Source organism: Sorex araneus, chromosome 9 (assembly GCF_027595985.1).
Source record: "Sorex araneus isolate mSorAra2 chromosome 9, mSorAra2.pri, whole genome shotgun sequence".
NCBI lineage: Eukaryota > Metazoa > Chordata > Mammalia > Eulipotyphla > Soricidae > Sorex > Sorex araneus.
The window spans coordinates 19,549,205-19,571,854 of record NC_073310.1 but is presented as its reverse complement, the minus strand read 5'-3'; the positions used below and the strand labels follow the sequence as shown (position 1 = coordinate 19,571,854).

The 22,650-nt window shown below is 38.1% G+C and overlaps 1 protein-coding gene across 1 annotated transcript in view; it reads left to right on the top strand.

Moving 5' to 3' along the window:
• Positions 1–1,347: 1,347 nt before the first annotated feature.
• The window catches only part of LOC101542425 (solute carrier family 5 member 4), a 34,673-nt gene continuing 13,370 nt past the window's right edge, over positions 1,348–22,650 (top strand). Inside the window, exons 1-9 of the mRNA XM_004615583.2 lie at positions 1,348–1,482; positions 2,422–2,493; positions 4,308–4,412; positions 7,867–7,926; positions 9,280–9,384; positions 15,126–15,231; positions 16,621–16,701; positions 21,120–21,340; positions 22,181–22,316. Of these exons, the coding sequence (XP_004615640.2) occupies positions 1,348–1,482; positions 2,422–2,493; positions 4,308–4,412; positions 7,867–7,926; positions 9,280–9,384; positions 15,126–15,231; positions 16,621–16,701; positions 21,120–21,340; positions 22,181–22,316 (1,021 nt within the window). The remainder of the gene's footprint in view (positions 1,483–2,421; positions 2,494–4,307; positions 4,413–7,866; positions 7,927–9,279; positions 9,385–15,125; positions 15,232–16,620; positions 16,702–21,119; positions 21,341–22,180; positions 22,317–22,650) is intronic.

Here is a 22,650-nt window from a genome sequence, read left to right as displayed (position 1 = left end):
GTTAAGGTTTGAGCCTTGTGTATGCATATCTATATATACATATGTATGTGTATGTGTGTGTAATAATATATTTCCCTCTAATATTGGATGACTTCTACTTTAAACCCCATCAAATGTGGTGCGCTACTCTTGGAGCATGAGTGGTGTGAGGTATAAGATGGATGACACGTGACTACAAATGCAGCCGTGTGGTCCAGGGATAAGTTCACTCATGGATGAGGCTTGGCCCGAGAGAGTGGAGAGTGGCCGTGATAATGGTGGTGGTTGAGTGCTGGAGATTCTCAGCTACTGGGGCTAGGTCCCGTGGGGCAGTGAGGGGCCTCACCTGCCCCCCTTCAGGATGCCCTGAGTGAAACAATCTAGCGTGGGGTCCAGCTGCATGGCTATGGCATGTCATTTTATGCTTTCTTCCGAGGGATAAGGACAATGAGTCAAGGTTTTGTTTCTAACTTCAGGAATATTATTTCCTTCATTCCTTCTTATGTCTCTCTGCTTTCTCTCTCTCTCTCTCTCTCTCTCTCTCTTTTTCTTTTTGGGTCACACCTGGCGATGCACAGGAGTTACTCCTGGATCTGCACTCAGAAATTACTCCTGGCGGTACTCAGGGGACCATATAGGATGCTGGGAATCGAACCTGGGTCTGCCGTGTGCAACGCAAATGCCCTACTTGCTGTGCTATTGCTCCAGCCCCTTCAGGAATATTATGAGTCCCCAATCACAAGTCTTTTAGTTGTTTGCCCATACTGCAGATCTCTGACCCAGTCCACTTTATGCCTTATTCTCACTCCACATATTCAGTATACCTAGTACCATTGCCATTGCTGCTGAAAACCACCAAGATTTCCACAGAAAAGCCACCGAGATTACCTATTGCAGAAAAACCTGGAGTTGGCCTTTTTACCCCCATCTTCTTCCCTCATTATCTCCTCATATCCCCCTCACCTTCACTCAACCTGGTGAAGTCTTTCCTTTCAGAGAATACCTCCCTCTCCACCTCCAACTCTTCCCCTGATTTCCTTTTCTACCTTCATTCTAAGAGAGGCTGCTAAAATCTCAGGGCGAGGACCAATGGAGACGTTACTGGCACCCACTCGAGCAAATCTATGAGCAACAGGATGACAGTGATATAGCGATACAGTGATACCTTCATTCTATACTTCCTGTGGACCAACACTGATCACTGCAGGGTCAGGCTCTATGAGATACAGAGAAGAGGTTTAAAGGTCCCGATTCCAAGGAGTTGTCTCTGATACTATGCCCTGCCTGCCTTCGGCTGATTATTAACCCAGAGCTAATATAAGGAAAAAGCCAATTATCCCTGGGACAGGAGAAGTTCCACCTGCCACCATGGCCACCACTTCAAGCCCAGATATGACGACAGAGGCCCCTGGCACTCCTGAGATGTCAGAGCGCCTGAGAAATCCTGCAGACATCTCTGTCATTGTCATATACTTCATTGTGTTGATGATTGTTGGAATATGGGTATGTAGAAGTCCAGTGTGGCTTTATTGGATAAGTACAAGGATTTAAGGATAAAACAACTTGGGGAGGGTGAAGCATGATGTGGCAAAGGTGAAAAAACCACTAATAGCCATAGTGTGTCCTCTCCAGATCGTTTTCTTGTGTGACATAATGACTACATGTTCAATTTATCCTCCTAACAACCCCATCATTTGAAAAGAGAGAGGATCAGGGACTTCAGACTTATTTGGTTCAGTATTTTAGCCCCAGGAATAATAAATAAAGATGTTATTAGCTCACTTCTGACATTTCGCTTTGTTTCATTTCTACCTGAGAGATCTGAAATCATTCATTTCTTTCTTTTAAATGCATGTGATGCTTCCAATGTTCTCCCAAGACAGCTTCAGCTTTCATAAATGAAGTATTTGTTTTCATAAATAAAAATAATCAGAAAGTTGAGGGACCTAGTTTCTTAAGATTCTATAAAACTGGTTTTGAAGTTCATTAAAAACTGATTCTACTCAAAGTGGATTATCTCCCTATAGTAATGCCTCTGGACCCCAATAATTTACATATTTAGAATTCCAGTAGTGCGCAGCACAACCTCCCATGATATTCATAATAAGCAATAGAAAATAAATCATCTAGAATCTGTCTGTGGCTGGCAGGCTTGAATGGTGGTGGGAAAATTCGAAATAATTGTAGTGGGAAGGTGTAATGGTGGTGGGACTGGTGTTCATATATTATGTAATCATATATAAATGTAATCAATTAATGTGAATAACCTTTGAAAATAAAATTTTTTAAAAATTAAATAAAAACTGATTTTATGCCATAACATTCAAACAAATTGTTTCTTGAGGGGTGCTTGGAAAGTTTCCATCAGCACTCTGGACAGAGAACGTGAGACATCTTGGGGATTTTGCTATATTTCAACACTCATTTGTCTCCCCTCTCAAGTCCATGCTGAAAACGAACCGGGGTACTGTTGGAGGTTTCTTCCTGGCTGGTCGAGATATGTCCTGGTGGCCGGTAAGTAATTTAAAGTTTCTAAGAGATAAAGTTCCTTGGTGTGTGTTTAGTAAAAACATTGGGATTTCTGATAGGCATTGGTTAACTAATTGGTGTCTATTTCCTAAATCCCTCCCCTCAGGACTCTGTCCCATCTTTTTGATAAATTACGGTTGTGTTATCCATCAAGAGCAGCTTTAATCTGACATTTGAGAATATCCAGCTCAACCCTGTCTCATATCCTTTTTTCTGGTCTTGATCAATTCTCTTCTGCCTTAGCTCCTTATGACCTTAGTACATTTCTTCTTTGTTTCCAGTTCCACACTAATTCTACCCCTGTTATTCGGATTAACCTACTGCTCTGTGCTCTCTCCCTTCAACATCCAATTCAAGTCCTGCTTCATCTGACAAACCTCTCAGAGCGCTCATCTGAATGACCAGTCTTGTTCTTTGCAGTTGTAACAACATATTGTGTTCTTTGAAATGGTGCTGATGGTGATCTTCCTTTGACTCTTACCCAGTTAGGGTCTTCCTTGCTGGGTTTTGATGACTGATCTTCTTGCTCAGAGGCCCATGACAATTGAGGGTGTACCGTCATCTCTGTCTCCACAGTGCAGGCATTGGTGTCAGTACCTGCCACCTTCACAGATATGATGCTTGAATAATATAAGAGGAATTGGAGACTGAAAAAGTACTGAACAGGGTAGTTGAAGCAGACAAAATGAAAGCTTGAAATGTATTTTTTGCTTGGAACTTCCAAACTGATATTGCCTTTTTTAGGACTGGTTTTGTGAAACATCCAAGGTTCAACCAACATTATAGTTATAAACCAAACTAATTCTACCCCCACTGACTGTCCGAATGAAGAGAAAATATATGATAGAAAACATAATATCCTCCCTACTCAATGTTGTGGTCCTTGAGTCCAATAGAAAAGGTTGATAAATCTCACAGTTTTTAACCAAGAAATGGCTCACGTCAAACATTTGGGCAGTAAGACTATTATTTCCCAAAAATGGGGTGAACAAGCTCTTCAAAAGTGACCAAATTCTATGTACTTTAGAATTTATAGGCTATAAAATTTGCTGTTACCACACAGCTTTTCTGTTGTATGCAAAATTAGCTAACAAAAAGCATAATCAGTGCATAAACCAATAAGTATAACTGTGCTCCAATAAAACTGGATTATGAAATTTGAACTTCATGTAATTTTTCATGTGAAAAACTCATTCATTTATTTGTTTGGGAGTCACACCTAGTGATATTCAGGACTTATACTGGCTCTGCACTCAGGGGTCACTCCTGGCGGGGCCTCAAAGACCATATGTGGGTGCCAGAGATTGAACTTAAGTTGACCATGTGTAAGGCAATCACCCAATCCACAATACTATCTTTCCAGTCTCATAAAAATCTCACATTATGGGCTGGAGCAATAGCACAGCGGGTAGGGCATTTGCCTTTCATGCAGCTGACCCAGATTCAATTCCCAGCATTCCATATAGTCCCCTGAGCACCGCCAGGGGTAATTCCTGACTGCAGAGTCAGGAGTAAGCCCTGTGCATTGCCGGCTGTGACCCCAAAAGAAAAAAAAAACCTCACATTATATTTCTCAAGACTATTAAGCATTTATAATCATTTAAAAGCAATTTTAAGAAAACAATCTGAGCTACCAACCATGCAAACACTGTGACTGAATGGATTTAACCCACGGGTATAGCTTGGTACTTCTACCTTGATTTATAGTAGTGATGGAAAGATATGGACATTTTCCTCTTTTCAAGAGGTTTCATTTGGGTCTTTGAACTTTTATTCTGATCTGTTTTCTTGGATTCCAGATGGGTGCCTCTCTCTTTGCCAGTAACATTGGCAGTGGCCATTTTGTGGGCCTGGCTGGAACAGGAGCAGCTACAGGAATTGCCACTGTCACATTTGAGTGGAATGTAAGTGACATCATAGTTTTTTTCCCTTTAAATCAAAGCTCATTTTTTTTAAAGAAATATTTTATTGAACCACCGTGAAAACAAGAAAAAAAATACAAAGCTTTCAGGTTTAAGTCACAGTCAAATACTGATTAAACCACCATCCCTTCACCAGTGCACCCGTTCCACCACCAAGAACCCCAATACACCCCCCTCCCACCCCACCCCCCATCTAAGTAGCTAATGATATTCGCATTATTCTCTCTATATATTGAGTACATTTCATATTTCCATACAGAACTCACTATTGTTGATTGGAAATTTTCCCCAACAATCAGGCCTGCTGAATAAGCATCATCTAATAATTTCTCTTCCTTGGTAAAAGTGAAGACTTTGAGTCCGCGCAGCCACGATAGCGGCCGCGCGGTTTTGGGTTTCTAATATTTTAGCTCCCCTCCCAGGATCACCTACAGGCTACGTCACTAAAGAGAGTCCTACCTCCTGGTGGAGGGGTCTTAGAGGGTGGCTCTCACCGCGTGGCTGCTGCCGCTGCCGCCATTTTCGCTCAGAAAAATGGGGTGGAGAGGGAAAAAAAATCCCTCCCCGGGCTGCACGAGGTTGTAGTTCAGTTCACAGTCAAAATGCATGGCTGCAAGAATCTGCTCTGGAGCCAATATGGGTTAGGAGACCTCAGGATCACAGTCAGTAGGCGCGGAGGCTCTGCTTCTCGTGCCGCGGCTCTTGGTTCATCTCTGGGCGGAAGACAAAGCTCATTTTTTTTGCTCTTATTCATGTGCTGGTATTTACAATGCTATTAATAATAGAGCCTTATCATGCAATGTTCCAACACCAAACTCACCACCTTGTCAGCATCCCTCCACCAACGACCCATGGTCTCCCCCACCCCCACCCTGTCTCCTTATCAAACATACTTTTGTTTAATTATTATCTTTTTGGACATATGTATTTAATAATATTGGTTCCAGATCCTCCAGGTTACACAGAATTTCATTATTTCATCTTCTCTTGTAGTTGCATAGAATTTTATTGTGTGTGTGTATATAACAACTTTATTATTCATCCATCTGTCATTAGACACCAGGTTATTTTTATATCTGGGCTATTGAATTAAATACTGCAATGAACATAGGTGTGCATATATCTTTGTATATTAGTGTTTTTGTGTTTCAGGGATGAATACCAAGAAGAAGAGTAGCTGAATCAATAGAAACACTATTCTTATTCTTATTTTTATTTTTAGAACTCTCCATATTGTTTTCCACAAAGTTTGAATCAGACCACATTACCACCAGCAGTGGTTTAGAATTCCTTTATAGCCATATCCTCTCCAATACTGGTTGTTTCTAATCCTTTTTATATAAACTCATTTTCACTGGTATAAGATGATACCTCACTGTCATTTTAATTTGTAATTATCTGATAAGTGATGAAGAACATCTTTTATACACATGCTGTCCATCTTATGCCTCTGTATTGTTCTTGGAGTCTGAATAGGATAGAGTTCTTTAATTTTTTATGTCTATCTTCATAATAATAAATCATTCCTTTGTCCTTCTTGCTTTCCCTATGTGGCCCCATTCTGCCAGAGGTTTCTGACCAATTTATTATTCAGCTGCAAGAGATTTTTCTCTAACAGCTATTCCTGCCTACCAGGAATGTTATTTCCATACAGCTCAGTCCTCACTTTCAGATGACCTCCAGATCATATTAGTTCTCACTTCTGTCTCACCATTCCAACAATAATTCTGTGTTCACAGTTCAGAGTTACATGTACACAATTTAAAAATAGATATATAAGCAATGGCCTCTTCTTTTGAGAATCTTATATCCACTGGAAGTAATAAATATGAATTCTGTCTTGTGTAGAAATTACAAGGAGAGGAATATAGTATTGAGGTATATCCCTTTCGGGAGGGGCATTTATCTAAATGCTATATTGGGGGGCTCAGCACTGGTCAAGAAATCTTCTGGATGCTGATGTCAGATGAATAAAAAATAAATTGACCACTGTGGAGCGTGACCAAGTAAATAACAGAAGATATAAAATGAATTATTTAGAGAGTCAGTGAGAATCAATAGAATCAAGATTTTGTGATTAAGTGTCTTACTTTTTTGCAGTTATTTCACCCATAGAACCTGTGGCTCCTTAATTAAATCCTGAGTTCTTAAAGGACAAAGATCACCTTCTCTCATGTCACTTATACTGCCCATCACTGAGCACTAGACAGATGGCAAACATACCAGCAGTATTTTTGGAGTTGCCTAAGTTTTTTCCTGTGCTTTCATATGTTTGCATGCATATGTATGTGTATGTCAGTCAACTAGAGATGTTTGTGTGGAATAAAGCTGGATCATAAGAAAAGCATAGGGGCTGGAGCAATAGCACAGCGGGTAGGGCGTTTGCCTTGCACGCGGCCGACCCAGGTTCGAATCCCAGCATCCCATATGGTCCCCCGAGCACTGCCAGGAATAATTCCTGAGTGCAGGAGCCAGGAATAACCCCTGTGCATTGCCGGGTGTGACCCAAAAACCAAAAAAAAAAAGCATAGATTCAGGAGATAAACTTGGATCATCACAGATTCACATGTCTGTCCATGGCTGAGAATTTTTGCCCCCGGCTTAATTTTCCTAGTGTCAGGGACTTCAGAATAGTGTCAGCCTCTGGAGGCATGGACAAAATGCCCTATGACCACTTGAGTGTGATTATCAGGTTGTTGAGTGGTTGGTCCTTTCAACCTATGACTTGACCTTGAGCTTCTGTAATCTTTACAAAGGCTCAGGTTCCCTTATAATCAAAATAACTTATCGTATCTGCCTCCTATCATATATCTGCTTATCATGTCTGGTTGAAGTTAAAACCGATTTGCAAGGACACTTTGTAAACATTTACTGATAATACTTATTATATTACTACCATTATTATTTGTGGCAAGATGAATAGAATACTATAAGTTTTTGTTTTGAAATTTCTTTTTGTTTTTGATGAGGGACCACACCTGTCAGTGCTCAGGGATTAGTCCTGGTTCTGTGCTCAGTGATCATTCCTGGCAATGGTTGGGGATGATATGCAGTGCTAGGGATTGAACCCAGGTCTCCATGTGCAAGGCAAGTGCCCTACCTGCTGTATTATCTATGAGGCCCCTATTTCTAGATCTATTTCTCATTGTTTTGTACTGTGTATTGTCATATCTGAACAATTCTTCTGGACAGAGATAGAATGACTTTCTGTGTCTAACTGTACTCACATATTTTATCTCCTCTATGTTTTGCACCATATATCTTTTATCACATCCTAAGCTAAACTAATGCTAAATCATAGAGATAGTGGAACTACAGAGAATATCAACTGCATGACTGGGACAGGAATACATCAAGCTTTATTTTCCTATTCACAGGTCATACACTCTCAAGTCAATCCTCTTTAACTTTACACTGCTTTCTTGTTTTCTTGCAGTCTGTGTTTCTGTTGCTGATTCTAGGGTGGTTCTTTGTCCCCATATACATCAAGTCAGGGGTGAGTATCTACAAGTATACTTGTGAGTATCTACAGTCAGAACATCTTTTAGATACAGCTATAAGGCATTGAGTAATGAATGAATTACTTCATTAACTAATTCACTCATTTTTTATGCTCAATCATGAAACCTAGGAAATAAAATTTTCCCCATGATTTCTGGGCTCATATTTACACAAAGTCACTAAGAGCTGCTGGGTTATTCTGGTATATGGCTGTACATAACTGTCTTCTTTTTAATCACTATTTGTAAAGATTCCAAATTCTCTCCAAGATTGGCTCCGTTTTCATTTTTGTCATTCTAACATTCGTAGTTTATTTTTAACAAGAAGTAGGACATACTATAGCTATGATGGGTCCACTTCAATGTCAGTGTTAAGAACCAACTGAGTCACTCTTGTTTCACTGAGCTTAACTAAGAGGTAAGCCTTGTGCTCAGATCATGTGGTGCTACATCTTGGTGTAAGTCCTGCAATGAAAGTGCTCAAGCTTTATGATTAGTACCATTTCAAGTTTTTATGCATTTTCACCTCTTGGGTTCCCTCTAGTCAATATCTGCTCAAGCTCTATAGAATAATGATGTCTTGGCACCAGGATCCCATGCCACAGAACTCGTGCTTGTGTTCTTGGTTGTGGCTTATCCTTTAGAGAGTTTCCTACCTTTCTTTTTTCAATGACAACATATCAGTATTTATTTAATTATAAGCTCAGTCTATTGTGAATAAATGAAAATGTTAACACCTTTCATGTCACAAAAAATGCACAAACCATGTCATATTTCAGTAATGATAACCACTTTTCCTTAACTGGGAATTTAACGTAATTCTTTGATAAAGATCACGTAAACATTTGCCCATATGTATATTTGCAATTGGTTCAAGAATCAATTTATTATGTAACCGTAAGTGTGGTTGTTTATAAGTAATACTTTTTTCCTAGATGTTAAGTGGATTTGCAAAAATACTATAAAATATATTTAAGTAACTACCAGGCATTTAGTAGTGGTATAGGTATTTCACATCTACCTCATATTAAAACCCCACTTTAAAGATGAGAAAATTTGGTTTCAAAGAGATTATCATTTGCTAGATGTCATACTTCTGGATGTCACATTCAGGAATAAATCTCAGGTTGCCTAATTCTTTCCAAAATTATCCAGTTTGTATTCTTACAATCTGGAAGTTTTTCCCCAGGGAGTATGCCTTTCTCTATTCTAGCTCCCCCAGAATATCATGCATATTTCTCTATCAAATGCTTTTTGAATGTTCAAAAATATTGACATTAAGAGTTGGGTGACATTTTTGTTCATGACTTGAACCTGCCTGGGAATCCTACTGATGTCTGTCTCTGTAGGTGATGACCATGCCAGAGTATCTGAAGAAGCGGTTTGGTGGAAAGCGGCTCCAGGTTTACCTTTCTGTCCTAACCCTCTTCATCTGTGTGGCTCTGAGAATTTCAGTGAGTTCAATTCCTCTGATACTTTATCTTCTCAAGATTGCCTTGATGGGGTACAATGTTAAGATCTGGCAGGGTCATGCTATTGGGATGTCTTACTATCTTGGGGGGTTCTCAACCAAGTTTTGTGGAGAAAAGGAACCATCAGAGACCCTTAATCATCCTCTAAATCACACCGTAGTGTTCAAACCATAAAAGAGAAATTATGAAGGTCTCCACAGTACAAGCACAATTTTTAATTAGAGATATGAGGAAATTAATGCACAAAAGGCTGTTCCCTGCCTCATATAGTAAGACATAAGTAGCAGGACTTTAAACTATTTCCCTGACATTCAATAATCTTTTTATTTCTCTTTTTTTAGAGTCAGTCTAATTTTATTATTTTATTTTCACCTTGATTATTGGATGTATGAACCAGAAGAAAAATTCTTTGTATTATTACACTAAATTTTTATTAAGTCTACTCACTTGGGGAGCTGCAGCAATAGTACAGTTGGTAAGACACTTGTCTTACATGTTTAATCCCTAGCACCCCATATAAACCCCATCAGGAGTGATCCCTGAGTACAGAGACAGGAATAAGCCCTTATCATGACTAGGTGTGACCCAAAAAGAACAAAAAATATTACTCAATTTTATCTAAGATCACCTCCAAAAAATAAGTGTCATAAATAGCAATATATGTCACAAATATTATTATAAGAATTTTTAATATGTTAAAATTTAAAAATTCAATTTTTAAGATTTTAAATGATAAAGTTTCAAATGTTAAAACTTACATTCCTCAGAGAAAATCCTTGAGGAAAGAAGAACAGAATTTGCAAATTCAGCAGCATGTGTAGAAAACAGAGAAAGAGAAACTAATTTACTTTTCCAGTAAAGAATTAAGCAATTATTTAGTTACTGATAACAAAGAAATCCCAAAACACGTGCAGTTTATGGTTTAAGCAGTACATGAGAGAAAGAGCTGAACTATTTTTTTGTTGAGCTGAGTCATTGTTGGAAGTAAATCAACTGCTTAGATTAGATGACATAAGCTTTTCTAATGCAATGTAAGCATTTCCTAGCACTGCTGTATCATTGAGGACGATAGATTACTGTGTACAAGTCCACCATGTGGTTAAGAAGATAAAAATTTTAATCATGAAGTAGTCACTACTTTAGAAAAACATATTCTAATATGTTTAAATATGAGTTGAGAGAGCATGAGGGCAAATATAATACAGAAGTGCTATGGACTGCCAGTAGAGGTGTTAGTACATGTTAGGAAGAACTGGAGGGTAGTCCTCATTGGAGAGAGGAATATTCAATAATTTTTAAGTGTATCATAGCACATCCATATACCAAAGTGTGAAGCTTGACTACTGAAACTTACATAATGTAAAACAATAACAGAATTAGAACATAAATAAAATTAAAAATAAACAAATCTCTTGGCCATGATGGCTAGAAATATGGCGAGGGAAGCAAAGGAGCCCACAGGTACCTGGGATATATTACACAGAGTTAGGACACAATTACCTCCCTGTTCTTCTTTCACTCTGATAACTATAGCTTGATGGTCACGAACAAAGTGGTAAGGCAGAATGCAGTAGTAAAAAGAACTCACAATAACCAAAACCTGAAAATAACCCAAATGATCAAGAACAAATGACTGGATAAAGAAATGGTGATATGCATACACACAATGGAATAAGAAAAGATAAAGTTACTACTACATGGATACAGCTGGAGAGTATCATTCTGAGCAAAGTTAGAGGGAGAGGAAAGACACTGATATCTCCAATGTGAGGTATAAAGAAACATGGCTGGGGAATAACAAATACCCAAAGGTAATAGAAATGAAGAGCATGAGAACTGGTCTTCAGTAAGAAGCTTGCCTCAGTGGTAAGGAAGAAGTCAGGGAAGGAAAGAGGTCACTTTAGGGGATGACGTAGTGCTGCAAGTAGGTAAAGTGATGCCTAATATTCATGATACCCCATCCACAATATTGTTGTAAACCACAGTGCCTAGAGGGAAGAAAAAAGGAGAAAAAGTGCCTGCCATAGATACAGGCTGGTGGGGTGGGAGGGAACTTATGGGATATTGGTGGAGGGAAATGAACACTGGTGAAGGGATTGGTATCAATCACTGTACACCTGAAACTCAACCAGGAAAAACTTTATAATTTTGTGATTAACAGTGATTCAGTTGTTAAAAATGAAAATAAAATTAGACCTGAGGAAGAGATTCGGTCTTCTAGGGAGGAAGGTTCCTGGGTATTGAGGGTAGGTATAGAGAGGACATGAGTTAGGGTACTGAGGAAGGTAGCCACAAGACTAAGCTGTGTGGACTGTAGAAGGATACAGGGCAGGGGATTTTGCCTTTACGTTTATGGTTTTGTTTTCTTGTTTTAATTTGTTTGCAAGATTACTAATGTTTTTAAGTTTTGAGGATACAATGTTATACACACACACACACACCACCACCACCACCACGACCACCACCACCACCACCAAAGTGCAAAATTCCATCTACCACAATCTGTTCAATCTTGCCTGGCCACCTCCCCTAATAGTAGCCTCAGTTTACAAGGTTGTGCTTTAAGTAATGTTAATAATGATTAATCTCCAACATGACTTTTTGTGTTCTTTTACACTCTGATAACTAATTCTACTCGTTACTTATTAAACAAATCATTACAGGAAAAAGTTTATAGTTCTCCTCTTCCCCACGTTTGAAAAATATTATTCTATTTACTGATTCTCAATACCTAATAATACATATATTGAAAATCATTTCAGCTATGACAGCCTTAAGTATTTCAGTCTGTATTCCTTTAGACAGCATATCTCAACTGTAGAACATATGACCACCATGGACTTTCATTATATTCTAAGGGAGTCACAGGTGAAAATCACATAAATATGGTAGAGGAGGGCTACAGCATGTGACTAGGGGCTAACCAAAAGTTCAGAGAAACTTTCCTTCACAGGAAGGAAATTAGGAACCACAGTCAGAAAACAGTTGAAAACCAGTGCCTTAAGGCATGGGTAGGGAACATCTAGCCCACATGCTATAATAAGATCCATGAAATTATGTGATCTTGCCCTAGTACATGATGGACAGACACCTAAACTTCTGTTTGGCAACCACATCACATCTGCAAGTATTGTATAGCCCACAAATGATATTATAAATATACAAATGGACTTTAGCAGAAAAAAATTCCATACATCCTGCTTAAGGATATATATGTTCTTTAAAAAGCACACACACAACAAATTTTTAAATCAGAAAATTAATATTAATACCAACTGCTATGTAATATATAAAATTTATTTATATTGACAACTATATTAACAATAAAAAATCCTGGATCAGGCCTTTTATGAGAAAGGATTTGTAAGAATTCAATCAATTTCACTAGCACATTTAAATGGCAAAAGAAATAAAAGTCCAAGATTCAAATAATATAGTTTTTATTTTGTAAATGATTATATATGCTAATTTGCAAAATAATAATGCCTTATATTTAAATAACTTCCCCATTCCTCATTCAAATATGTGTAAATATGACAGCTATAAATTCAGTTATAAATGTGTTTTATGACAATTCAAATATAATTAATGACGTTTACGTTGGCGATGTCTTTTATAAATGTAAAATAGTTTTATTAAACATATGATTTTTGCAAAAGGTAAAGTCTTTCCTTCATTCATACAGTAGTTCTTTTCCTTGAAAACCTAGAGATAACAAACTTATGGAAAGTACCTTATGTTTCTTATATAGAATATGGGTTCTAGGGGCTGGAGTGATAGCACAGCGGGTAGGGCGTTTGCCTTGCACGCAGCCGACCGGGGTTCAAATCCCAGCATCCCATATGGTCCCCTGAGCACCGCCAGGGGTGATTCCTGAGTGCATGAGCCAGGAGTGACCCCTGTGCATTGCTGGGTGTGACCCAAAAAGCAAAAAAAAAAAAAAAGAATATGGGTTCTAGGATCAAGTCATCAATAATAACCATCTCTTGTTATACTTATCCCAAATTCCAATCTTTCAAAGAAATTTATCTCTATCTCTAATTCTTCTGTTTTGAAATCCTGCCATTGTAGTGCTTTCCATGCTTACTCATAGTTTTCTTCCTTTAAATTTCATGATTTGGGCTGGAGCGATAGCACAAAGGCTGGGCATTCGCCTTTCACACGGCCTATCCGAGTTCGATTCCTCCGCCCTGCTCGGAGGAAGGCAAGCTACCGAAAGTATCAAGCCTGCGCGGCAGAGCCTTGCAAGCCACCCTTGCGTATTGGATATGCCAAAGACAATAACAATAAGTCTCTCAATGAGAGACGTTACTGGTGCCCGCTGGAACAAATCGATGAACAACGGGATGACAGTGACAGTGATAAATTTTATGATTTATCCTCACCATGACTCTTTATCATGGAGTTCAATTACTTTACATGTCCCCCCCCCCCGTTACCCTTGAATGTAGCTCCCCATTTATTCTATGTCTGCATATGATGATTTAACTTCTATGTTTCCGTATGCTTATATACTATTTCTCAAGGTTTAGTTTGGGAAGTTTGTTTCTCGTATGGAGTCTAGGAGCCTCAGAGTTGAAGGGGAAGATCCAAGTTGGGACAACACAGTATGCACTGAAGGAAGATTAGGGAAACACTAGTCTGGGATGAAGGGTTACAGGCAGCACTGGGTGCATCTTGAGGTCCCTGTGCAAGAAGCCCTGCTGAGCTCTAAACCTTAAGCAAAAATCTATTTTCTTTGGTTATTTTTTAAAATGTTTCTTATTCTGTTTTTCTCAAAGTCTATTTGAGGCTGCCCTTACTTTTTGAACTCCTGTCAGAAACCTTAATTCACCTCTTACTTTATGCCTAAGGAAATGTAGGCATGAACCACTTATCCTACCCACCCAGCAAATAATCTACTTCTTAAGCTCCTAGACCTCTGCCTCTTGTCAGAAAGCTGTATCCACTTCTTACCTTACGAAGGAAATGAAGGCATGAACCACTTGCCTTATCCACCCAACATACAATCTACATTTTTCCCTGTTCTTTCCTTCTTTCCACAACTGAATTTGTCAAAGTCCAACTCTTCAGCCACTTTCTATTCTTAACCCAACTCAAAATAATGTCTCTGGCTAGTGACTGCATAATTACTCTGTCCCATCATCTTTTACCTCTTACTTTCTACTATTTCCAACATGCTCAAGTGTCTTCCTAAAAATAACCTTATATTTATACTATCTTCTCCAGCTGCTCATACAATTTTAATTGTATTTCTGACAATCATGAAATTGACAAACATGTCCGCACTACCCTAGCTCTGGTGTAAATATATCTTACTTTCCATTTACTCACCTTTCATTCTTTTTTTTTTTTTTGCTTTTTTGGTTCACACCCGGCGTTGTACAGGGGTTACTCCTACTCTGCACTCAGGAATTACTCCTGGCGGTGCTCAGGGGACCATATGGGATGCTGGGAATCGAACCCAGTTTGGCCGAGTGCAAGGCAAATGCCCTACCCGCTGTGCGATCGCTCCAGACCCTTTAATTCATTTTATGGTCAGTTAATTAATCCTCTGAGGAAGAGAGCTGGAATATAAAGAGATCATTATTAGATTATAGTGATGACATGTAAAGCTAAATTCTATCTTCTTGGTAAGTCATCAGTGAAGAGCTAAGTTATACACCTGTTTAACCTGCTTTATTGATGTTTAATTGGCATGCATTAAAATATTTCCCTTTTAGTCTGATATATTTTCTGGAGCCATATTCATCAAGCTGGCCTTAGGATTGAATCTTTACGTGGCAATTCTCATCCTCTTGGCTATCACTGCTGTTTACACAGTCACCGGTGAGTTTTTTGTTAGCTCACAGATACTACCTTTTGCTGATTCTACCCTTCATGTTAGCCTTGTCACCACCAAGAATACCCTTTTATTCCCACTATGAGTAAGACAAGAGACAAAAATATAACTAGAGCAAAGAAAACAGAATCCTCAGGATTTGGTGGGGGCACCTTGACAGATAGCAGGTAATGGGAAGGTGGATGGGGAGAATAAATTGTGATTTGGCCCTGTTGTACTCAATACTCAAACTGTTATTTGGAATTCAGCTTCTTATACATATGGAAAGTAAGAATTAAATAGCAACTCAGATGTGAAACTGGAAAAGCCAAGTCAGGTCCCAAATTAATACAATTTAATAGGGAATGTAGTGGGCTATGAATGACAGATTCAATAGAGAACTGCAGTAGTGAATTAGTTATAGATGGAATGTATTTGGCTAAAATCTAAGCAACCTATTATGAACCAGAGACATTTATATAATATGTATATTAATATAGAAATTATTATCAGTTTAGTTGGGAAAAATAAGACAGCTTGAGCAATCAAGTCAGTTCTAGAGCCATTTTTATACAATCAAGTCAGTTCTAGGGCCATTTTTATACACTGAGTATATCTTTAGGAACAAGTGTGAGATGAAGGTATGATTCTCCTGTTTTGGAATTTCTATATGAAACTTTCATATAAGAAATATCTTATTGACAAAAATTTAGTTAGTATAAGATGGAAAAAGAAGTTATTGCTGGCTTGCAACATTGCAGAAAAAAACAAGACAACTGTTGTATCTGGTATTCAACTGATAAAACAATTCTACAATTCTATATTCTGTCAAGAGGACAAAAATTAACTTTACCTAATTTTTTAGGGCAAGTATGATATGCTAACTGGAGTAAATTGAAGGATTGTTAAGAGAAATTTCCAGGAAACTAAGAATGTTTGTCTGCCTATTTAATATTCAAAAAACACACAAAGATGTAACTTCACTATAATTTACAGAAAATTTGAGTAAAAGCAAGTTAATGGTTACAAGAGGGTCCATGAGGGCTGGAGCAATAGCACAGCGGGTAGGGCGTTTGCCTTGCATGCGGTCGACCCGGGTTCGATTCCCAGCATCCCATATGGTCCCCTGAGCACCGCCAGGGGTGGTTCCTGAGTGCAGAGCCAGGAGTAACCCCTGTGCATCGCCAGGTGTGACCCAAAAAGAAAAAAAAAAAAACCAAAAAACAAGAGGGTCCATGAGAGATATAAATATTAAGGAGGTAATAATTCCGTTAAGTCTTCATGCCACAGACAGTTTGTGCAAAGTTATCTGCCAACCCATTTTATGGATTTGAGTGGAGAAAAGGGAGTTGAGGGCACAAAATGAAATGCTCTGGTTCTTTTCTTTCTTTCCATAGGTGGTTTGGCTTCAGTTATTTACACAGATGCTCTCCAGACCGTCATCATGCTCGTAGGTTCTTTTATTCTCATGGGATTTGGTAAGTGATAACACTGGAACAGTACTTGGTGTAACAAATCATGGAAGTCATGTCTGTTCTGTGGGTCTGCTTTTAACTGTTACCTTCCTGGTCTCTCTAGTCACTTTTTATTTGCTTGTTTGAATATTTAAACACTGTGATTTACAAAGTTGTTCAAAATACAGTTGTTTCAGATATTCAATATTCCAACACCAATCCTACCACCAGTGTGACCTTCCCTCTACCAGTGCTTCAAGTTACCCATCTCCACACAGCCTATCCTAATAGCATGCACAAGATAATTTACTTTGTATTACTTGTTACAACATGCATCACATAATGGACATTGTCCAGAATTTTCTGAGCCGTTAGATTGTAGTTGAGCTTTCTGTGATATTGTTTTTACTCATTGAGCTTAGTGGGCTTCTGTGCAACTTTCTCATATAACCTTTTGTGTTCTTACCGGGCTGTCAGTACTGTGAACTTTGGAGATGTCAACAGTGTTGTGTATGTGGCTGCACTCCGGCAGCTGTGTCACTAGCATGGCATCTCGGGCCTATTCAGGTTGGGTGTGGCTGTGACATCTTTCTGAGATGGGTTGTGGGGGCAGGCCATTTACATGTGAGCAGAAGTGGGTGTGAGTGGGTGGAGTGCTAAGCCCTCCAACAAGGCAGGAACTCCACCTACCTCATACTGAGAAGGTTCCAGTGATCTGGACTCAGAGAGTTGGCCTACCATGTTGGGCTACCATGTTGGCCTCTGCTATGGGTTCTCTGAGATTGACACCAGTTTTGGGAACAGGTCTTTTAAATTTGAAGAGAAGCAGGTGTGGGTGGATGGGGAAATACGCACTCGGACAGGGCAAAGACGTTTTCTAATCATTGACATTACCGCCATCATTGAAATGCCTGCCTGACTTAATCCTTACCACACTCAACATGAGGGAATGAGGGAGAACTTTACTTCTTTTTAAAAAATTATCGATCTCGTAAATTATCTTGTTTAACTTTAATATTTTGCACTCAGAGTGGCAAAAATCAGTATCATTGGGTTGACCATTTTGTGAACATACATTAACTTATTATTTAATGCAAAGAAAGCCTGTGTTTACATACAATCCTCATAAAATCAAATAGGAAACATGACTGTTTCTGATAGAAATTGTTAAAATACCTTATTCTATTGCTAGTATATACAAAAGTCTTGATTTTTCTCCATGCTTCTGCATTTTTGGTATCATAATTATTTCATTCTCAAGTAGGTCACACCAGCAAGTCCTATGGATGAATATAATTTATAGATTTCTATGATTTGTTTTCTTTATATTTATCTTTGAATAAATGTCTTATAATGTGTTACACATTGTAAGACACTTTCTACCCATGTTTCATAATTACCATGCTATATTTCTATATTTGATGGATTCAGAAAGTAGGAAACAAATCATAGATAGTAATATATATCTGTACATATATATGTATATACATATACCTCTCGGAGAGCACTGCAAGCTACCGAGAGTATCCCGCCCACATGGGCAGAGCCTGGCAAGCTACCTGTGGCGTATTCGATATGCCAAAAACAGTAACGATAGGTCTCATTCCCTTGACCCTGAAAGAGCCTCCAAATGTTGGGAAAGATGAGTAAGGAGAGGCTGCTAAAATATCAGGGCTGGGAGGAATAGAGACGTTACTGATGCCCACTTGAGTAAATCGACGAACAACGGGATAACAGTGATACGGTGATTATCTTTGAATAGGAAATTCTCACACACCATAAAAATAATATAGGGATAAAATAAATATCTTTTTGTCCTCATCTGGTCCTGCACCTACCATGCTTACTCATTCAAGCTATATTGAATAGAAAAGTGTTATATATGCATGCCTTAATCACAGAACTTGAAGATACATGAAGCAAAACCTGATATATCTGCAAAGACAATAAACCCAAAGTGATAGTTGGGGATTTCAATGCAGTGCCAATAAACTAGATATGAGAATGCATATTTAAATAAATTAAAACTTGAAATTTTATTTATTTTCCTCATTATATTACAAGTGCTCCATACATAGCTAGTAGTTACCATATTGAACAGACAACTGTAGAACAATTCCTTCATTTCAGAAAGTCCTATTGCACAGAGCTTCTCCAGAGGAAGCTGCTAGTACCAATTCTAATCAGTCTAAATGTCTATGCTCTTCCTGTTCGTGGTTCTTTGGTCTTTCTGATTTATGTACTGCCTGGCATCATTCCCTTTAAGTCTCAATTCTGCCATTATAAAAATGAGAATCCTAATATCCTCTCATTTCCTAGGGTGCTCAAGGAATTTTTGATACAAAACATATTCCTCTTCTCACAACTATTTGATATGTTGTCTCTATCCTCTAGATTGAGTGGCTGCCTTGCATATTCACTTTGCACATATCCTAGCAGAGTTTGACATATACAGACATTTATATTGAAGAAAACAATGAAAAAGTAAATTAATCTAAAACATTATAAACATGTGATATTATGATGAACTTTTCACCATTCAAGGCCCTACTAAGCAATTACAGATGTCTGGATATATCTAGCTAAGATTTTTATCTATTATAGTTCTTTTTTTCTACTTAAGTAGACCTACAATGGACTGAATCTCACCATTTTTCCTCACTACTCATAAACTAAGATTTACAATTTCTGCTCCTTCTCTTCCAGTGTTATTATTTTAGGATAGATATAAAAGTAAATGGCACCCCAAAACTAGACAATGTGTAAAGTCAGGTCTGTGAAGTTCTATGTCAGGAAGAGATGCCACTCCTCTTTTCAGAATATAATACATAAAACATTCAGTGTACAATCCAAAATTACACCACAATATATAAATTAGAACATGAACCATTCTTGAGTGAACAAGTCAATAAGGCCGGAGAAAAGTAGAGAGTATGGGGGAAATTTTCTGCCATGGAGGCAGAGGGAGGGGTGGGATAGAAGGAATCCCTGGGGATATTTTGGTGGTGGAAAATGCACTGGTGGAGGGATGGGTGTTCAATCATTGTATGACTGAAACTCAAACATGAAATCTTTGTAACTGTATCTCATGGTGATTAATTATATATATAATTATATATAAATATATGTACATATATATATATATATATATAAGGCTGGAGAGATAGTATAGGATTTAAGGTGCTTGCTTTGCACACAGTCAACCAAGTTCAATTCTCATATCACTCCCATTAGGAGTGATCCTTGAGTGAAGAGCCAAAAATAACCCCAGAAAACAGATGTATCTGACCCAAAATGAAAAAAGAAAAAGACAATGTAGACCAACACTGATTTTAGACAAATGTTTAATTGAGAAAACAAAAATCAAACATTTATTGAATAACCATATTCAATAATGAAGTAGAAAATGCTAATAATAAATATACGTTAAAGATAAACAAAAAGTCCACTTAAGTGTAAATTTTAGACCTTAAAAAATAATATCTAAAAAAATTTAAAACCTTTCAAGCATTGAGATACGGAGCTAACGAGGAAATTTTAAGTGAAACACATGAATAGAGTCCACATTATTATTCTCTTTCTCTCCCACATCTTATGTTTTTAGATATCTTAATACTTCTAACCGGGGTTTCTTTTCTCTTTATTAAAAGTCAGTTTAATGTTTTTGGGGGGCTGGAGCGATAGCACAGTGGGTAGAGCGTTTGCCTTGCATGTGGCCAACCCGCGTTCAATTTCCAGCATCCTGTATGGTCCCCTGAGCACCACCAGGAGTAATTCCTGAGTGCATGAGCCAGGAGTAACCCCTGTGCATTGCCAAGTGTGTTCAAAAAAAAAATGTCAGTTTAGTGATTTTTTTAGAAGCGGTTTTGTGGCCATAAATTCCTAAAACTTTTTTTGGTCCAAAAACTACTCAGCACCTCAATCCTATGTGCACAAAACTGGGATGTAAGGCAAGTATAAGTTGTAACAAGGGTCAGAGTTTCTAGCAGGTATCATCTTAGCAATCGATCACAACCTTGCTGAAAACAGTGCTGATAAAGGAAGAAAGAGAAGAGTATTGACAAAACTCGTAAACCTAAAAATACCATAACTAAGCAAAGAAACAATAGAAGTTCAACATAAGAAAAATAATTAAGGGCCAGAAAAGTAACTCAGCAAGAGCACTTGCCTTGCATATGTGGGGCACTGGATTCTATCCTCAGAGCAAAAAAAATTAAGTTCAAAGATAATATAGTTTATGACCTTCATGAAAATCAGTGCCAGTGGAAGTACTAGAAACACAGGATTCTCAGGAGACATGGAGAAGTTCACCAGACTGGATATCTCCATTACAAAGAAATAATTATGAGCAGGATACTACTGGGGCATGGTATCTTTGATTCTAGTGATGATTTGAATAATATATTTCTGTGAAATTTTTCACTTTATCCAATGCCTTTCAGCATTTGCTGAAGTTGGAGGTTATGAGCAATTTATGGAGAAGTACATGAATGCCATCCCATCGGTAGTAGAGGGGGACAACCTGACCATCAGTTCCAAGTGCTATACACCTCAACCAGACTCCTTCCACATTTTCCGAGATCCCATCACTGGAGATATCCCATGGCCAGGAATTGTATTTGGAAATATCCCCGTAGCTATGTGGTACTGGTGCGCAGATCAGGTGAGTCTGTGCATGCAGTGTGTGTATGTATATGTTTACATTGTTCTCATGAAAAAGTTTCTAGTTTCTTGTATGTATGTTGTATACACATACATCATTTTAAAAGTGTTCCACTTCGGGTTAGCTTGTTATTGAAAAAGTAATTGTATAACCTATTTTCTCTCTATCTTGGAAGAGCCTACATGCCTCAAAGGAAAATCCTTTAACTTCTCAATTAAGCATTTTGGTGTCTATTTTTTTATATGGGGCTATATCAAGAGTACTCATGACTACCGCCAGCTCAGTAATTCAGAAACCATGCAGTGCCGGGGATCAAACCCAAATCTCCTTTATGCAAAGCACACGTTTTTGCCATTGAACAAATTCTTAGGGCCCTTTGGTAGGTACTTCTATTCTCTTAATTCTTAAACCTACTGTCTTGTCTTTGGGCCATTGGCACCGATGACATCCAGACTCACTGAATCAAAATTTGTTTTTAAAATTTACCATCAGATGATTCAAATATATGTTTTCTTATGCACCCTCTTGCTTTTCCAGCTTTGGGATTTTTGTATTATGAGAGGAAAAGATTTGATGCTTTCAACTTTCTGTTCATTATATTCCACTTCTCATATTATTTTATTATATCCTACCTATGAGAAAGGGTCTGTTCTCCCTCTGATTTCACCCAACATGATATTCTCCAGATCCATTCACGTGGATTACATGACTACATCTTTTCTTATGACCAAGAATTACACATAATTTCTTATTGCAACATTAATTCCTTAAAAAATGATACTCCTCTTGCTCAAAGCCATCTTCTAGTTGTTTCATTGTGACATAATGTATTCTTGGCAGGTTATTGTACAGCGCTGCCTTTCGGGCAAGGACATGTCTCACGTGAAGGGTGCCTGCATCATGTGCGGTTACCTCAAGCTACTGCCCTTGTTCTTCATGGTAATGCCAGGGATGATTAGTCGCATCCTCTATACAGGCAAGTTCTGAATCCACACATCCTCCTTTTTAATGCTCAAATTCTAAAATATGGTATTAAGACTGTATTAATTCCTGAAAAACTAGAAAATTCATCATGTACAGAAGTGAAAACAGAATTTTAGGTACATGGAAGAGTTGTGCAGAGGATTAAAAGCAAATAAAATTAGAGTATTTGACATTACTCCCTGGTTAGTTTCCACTATGCCTCTTATGGTGGAAACCATGAGTCCATTTTTGTAAGATTTAAATAAGTCTAGAAGATAATGCATTACGGAGATGAAAGATGAAAGACAGTTAGAAATAAGCACTAAATGATCTGTGGTATCCAGAAC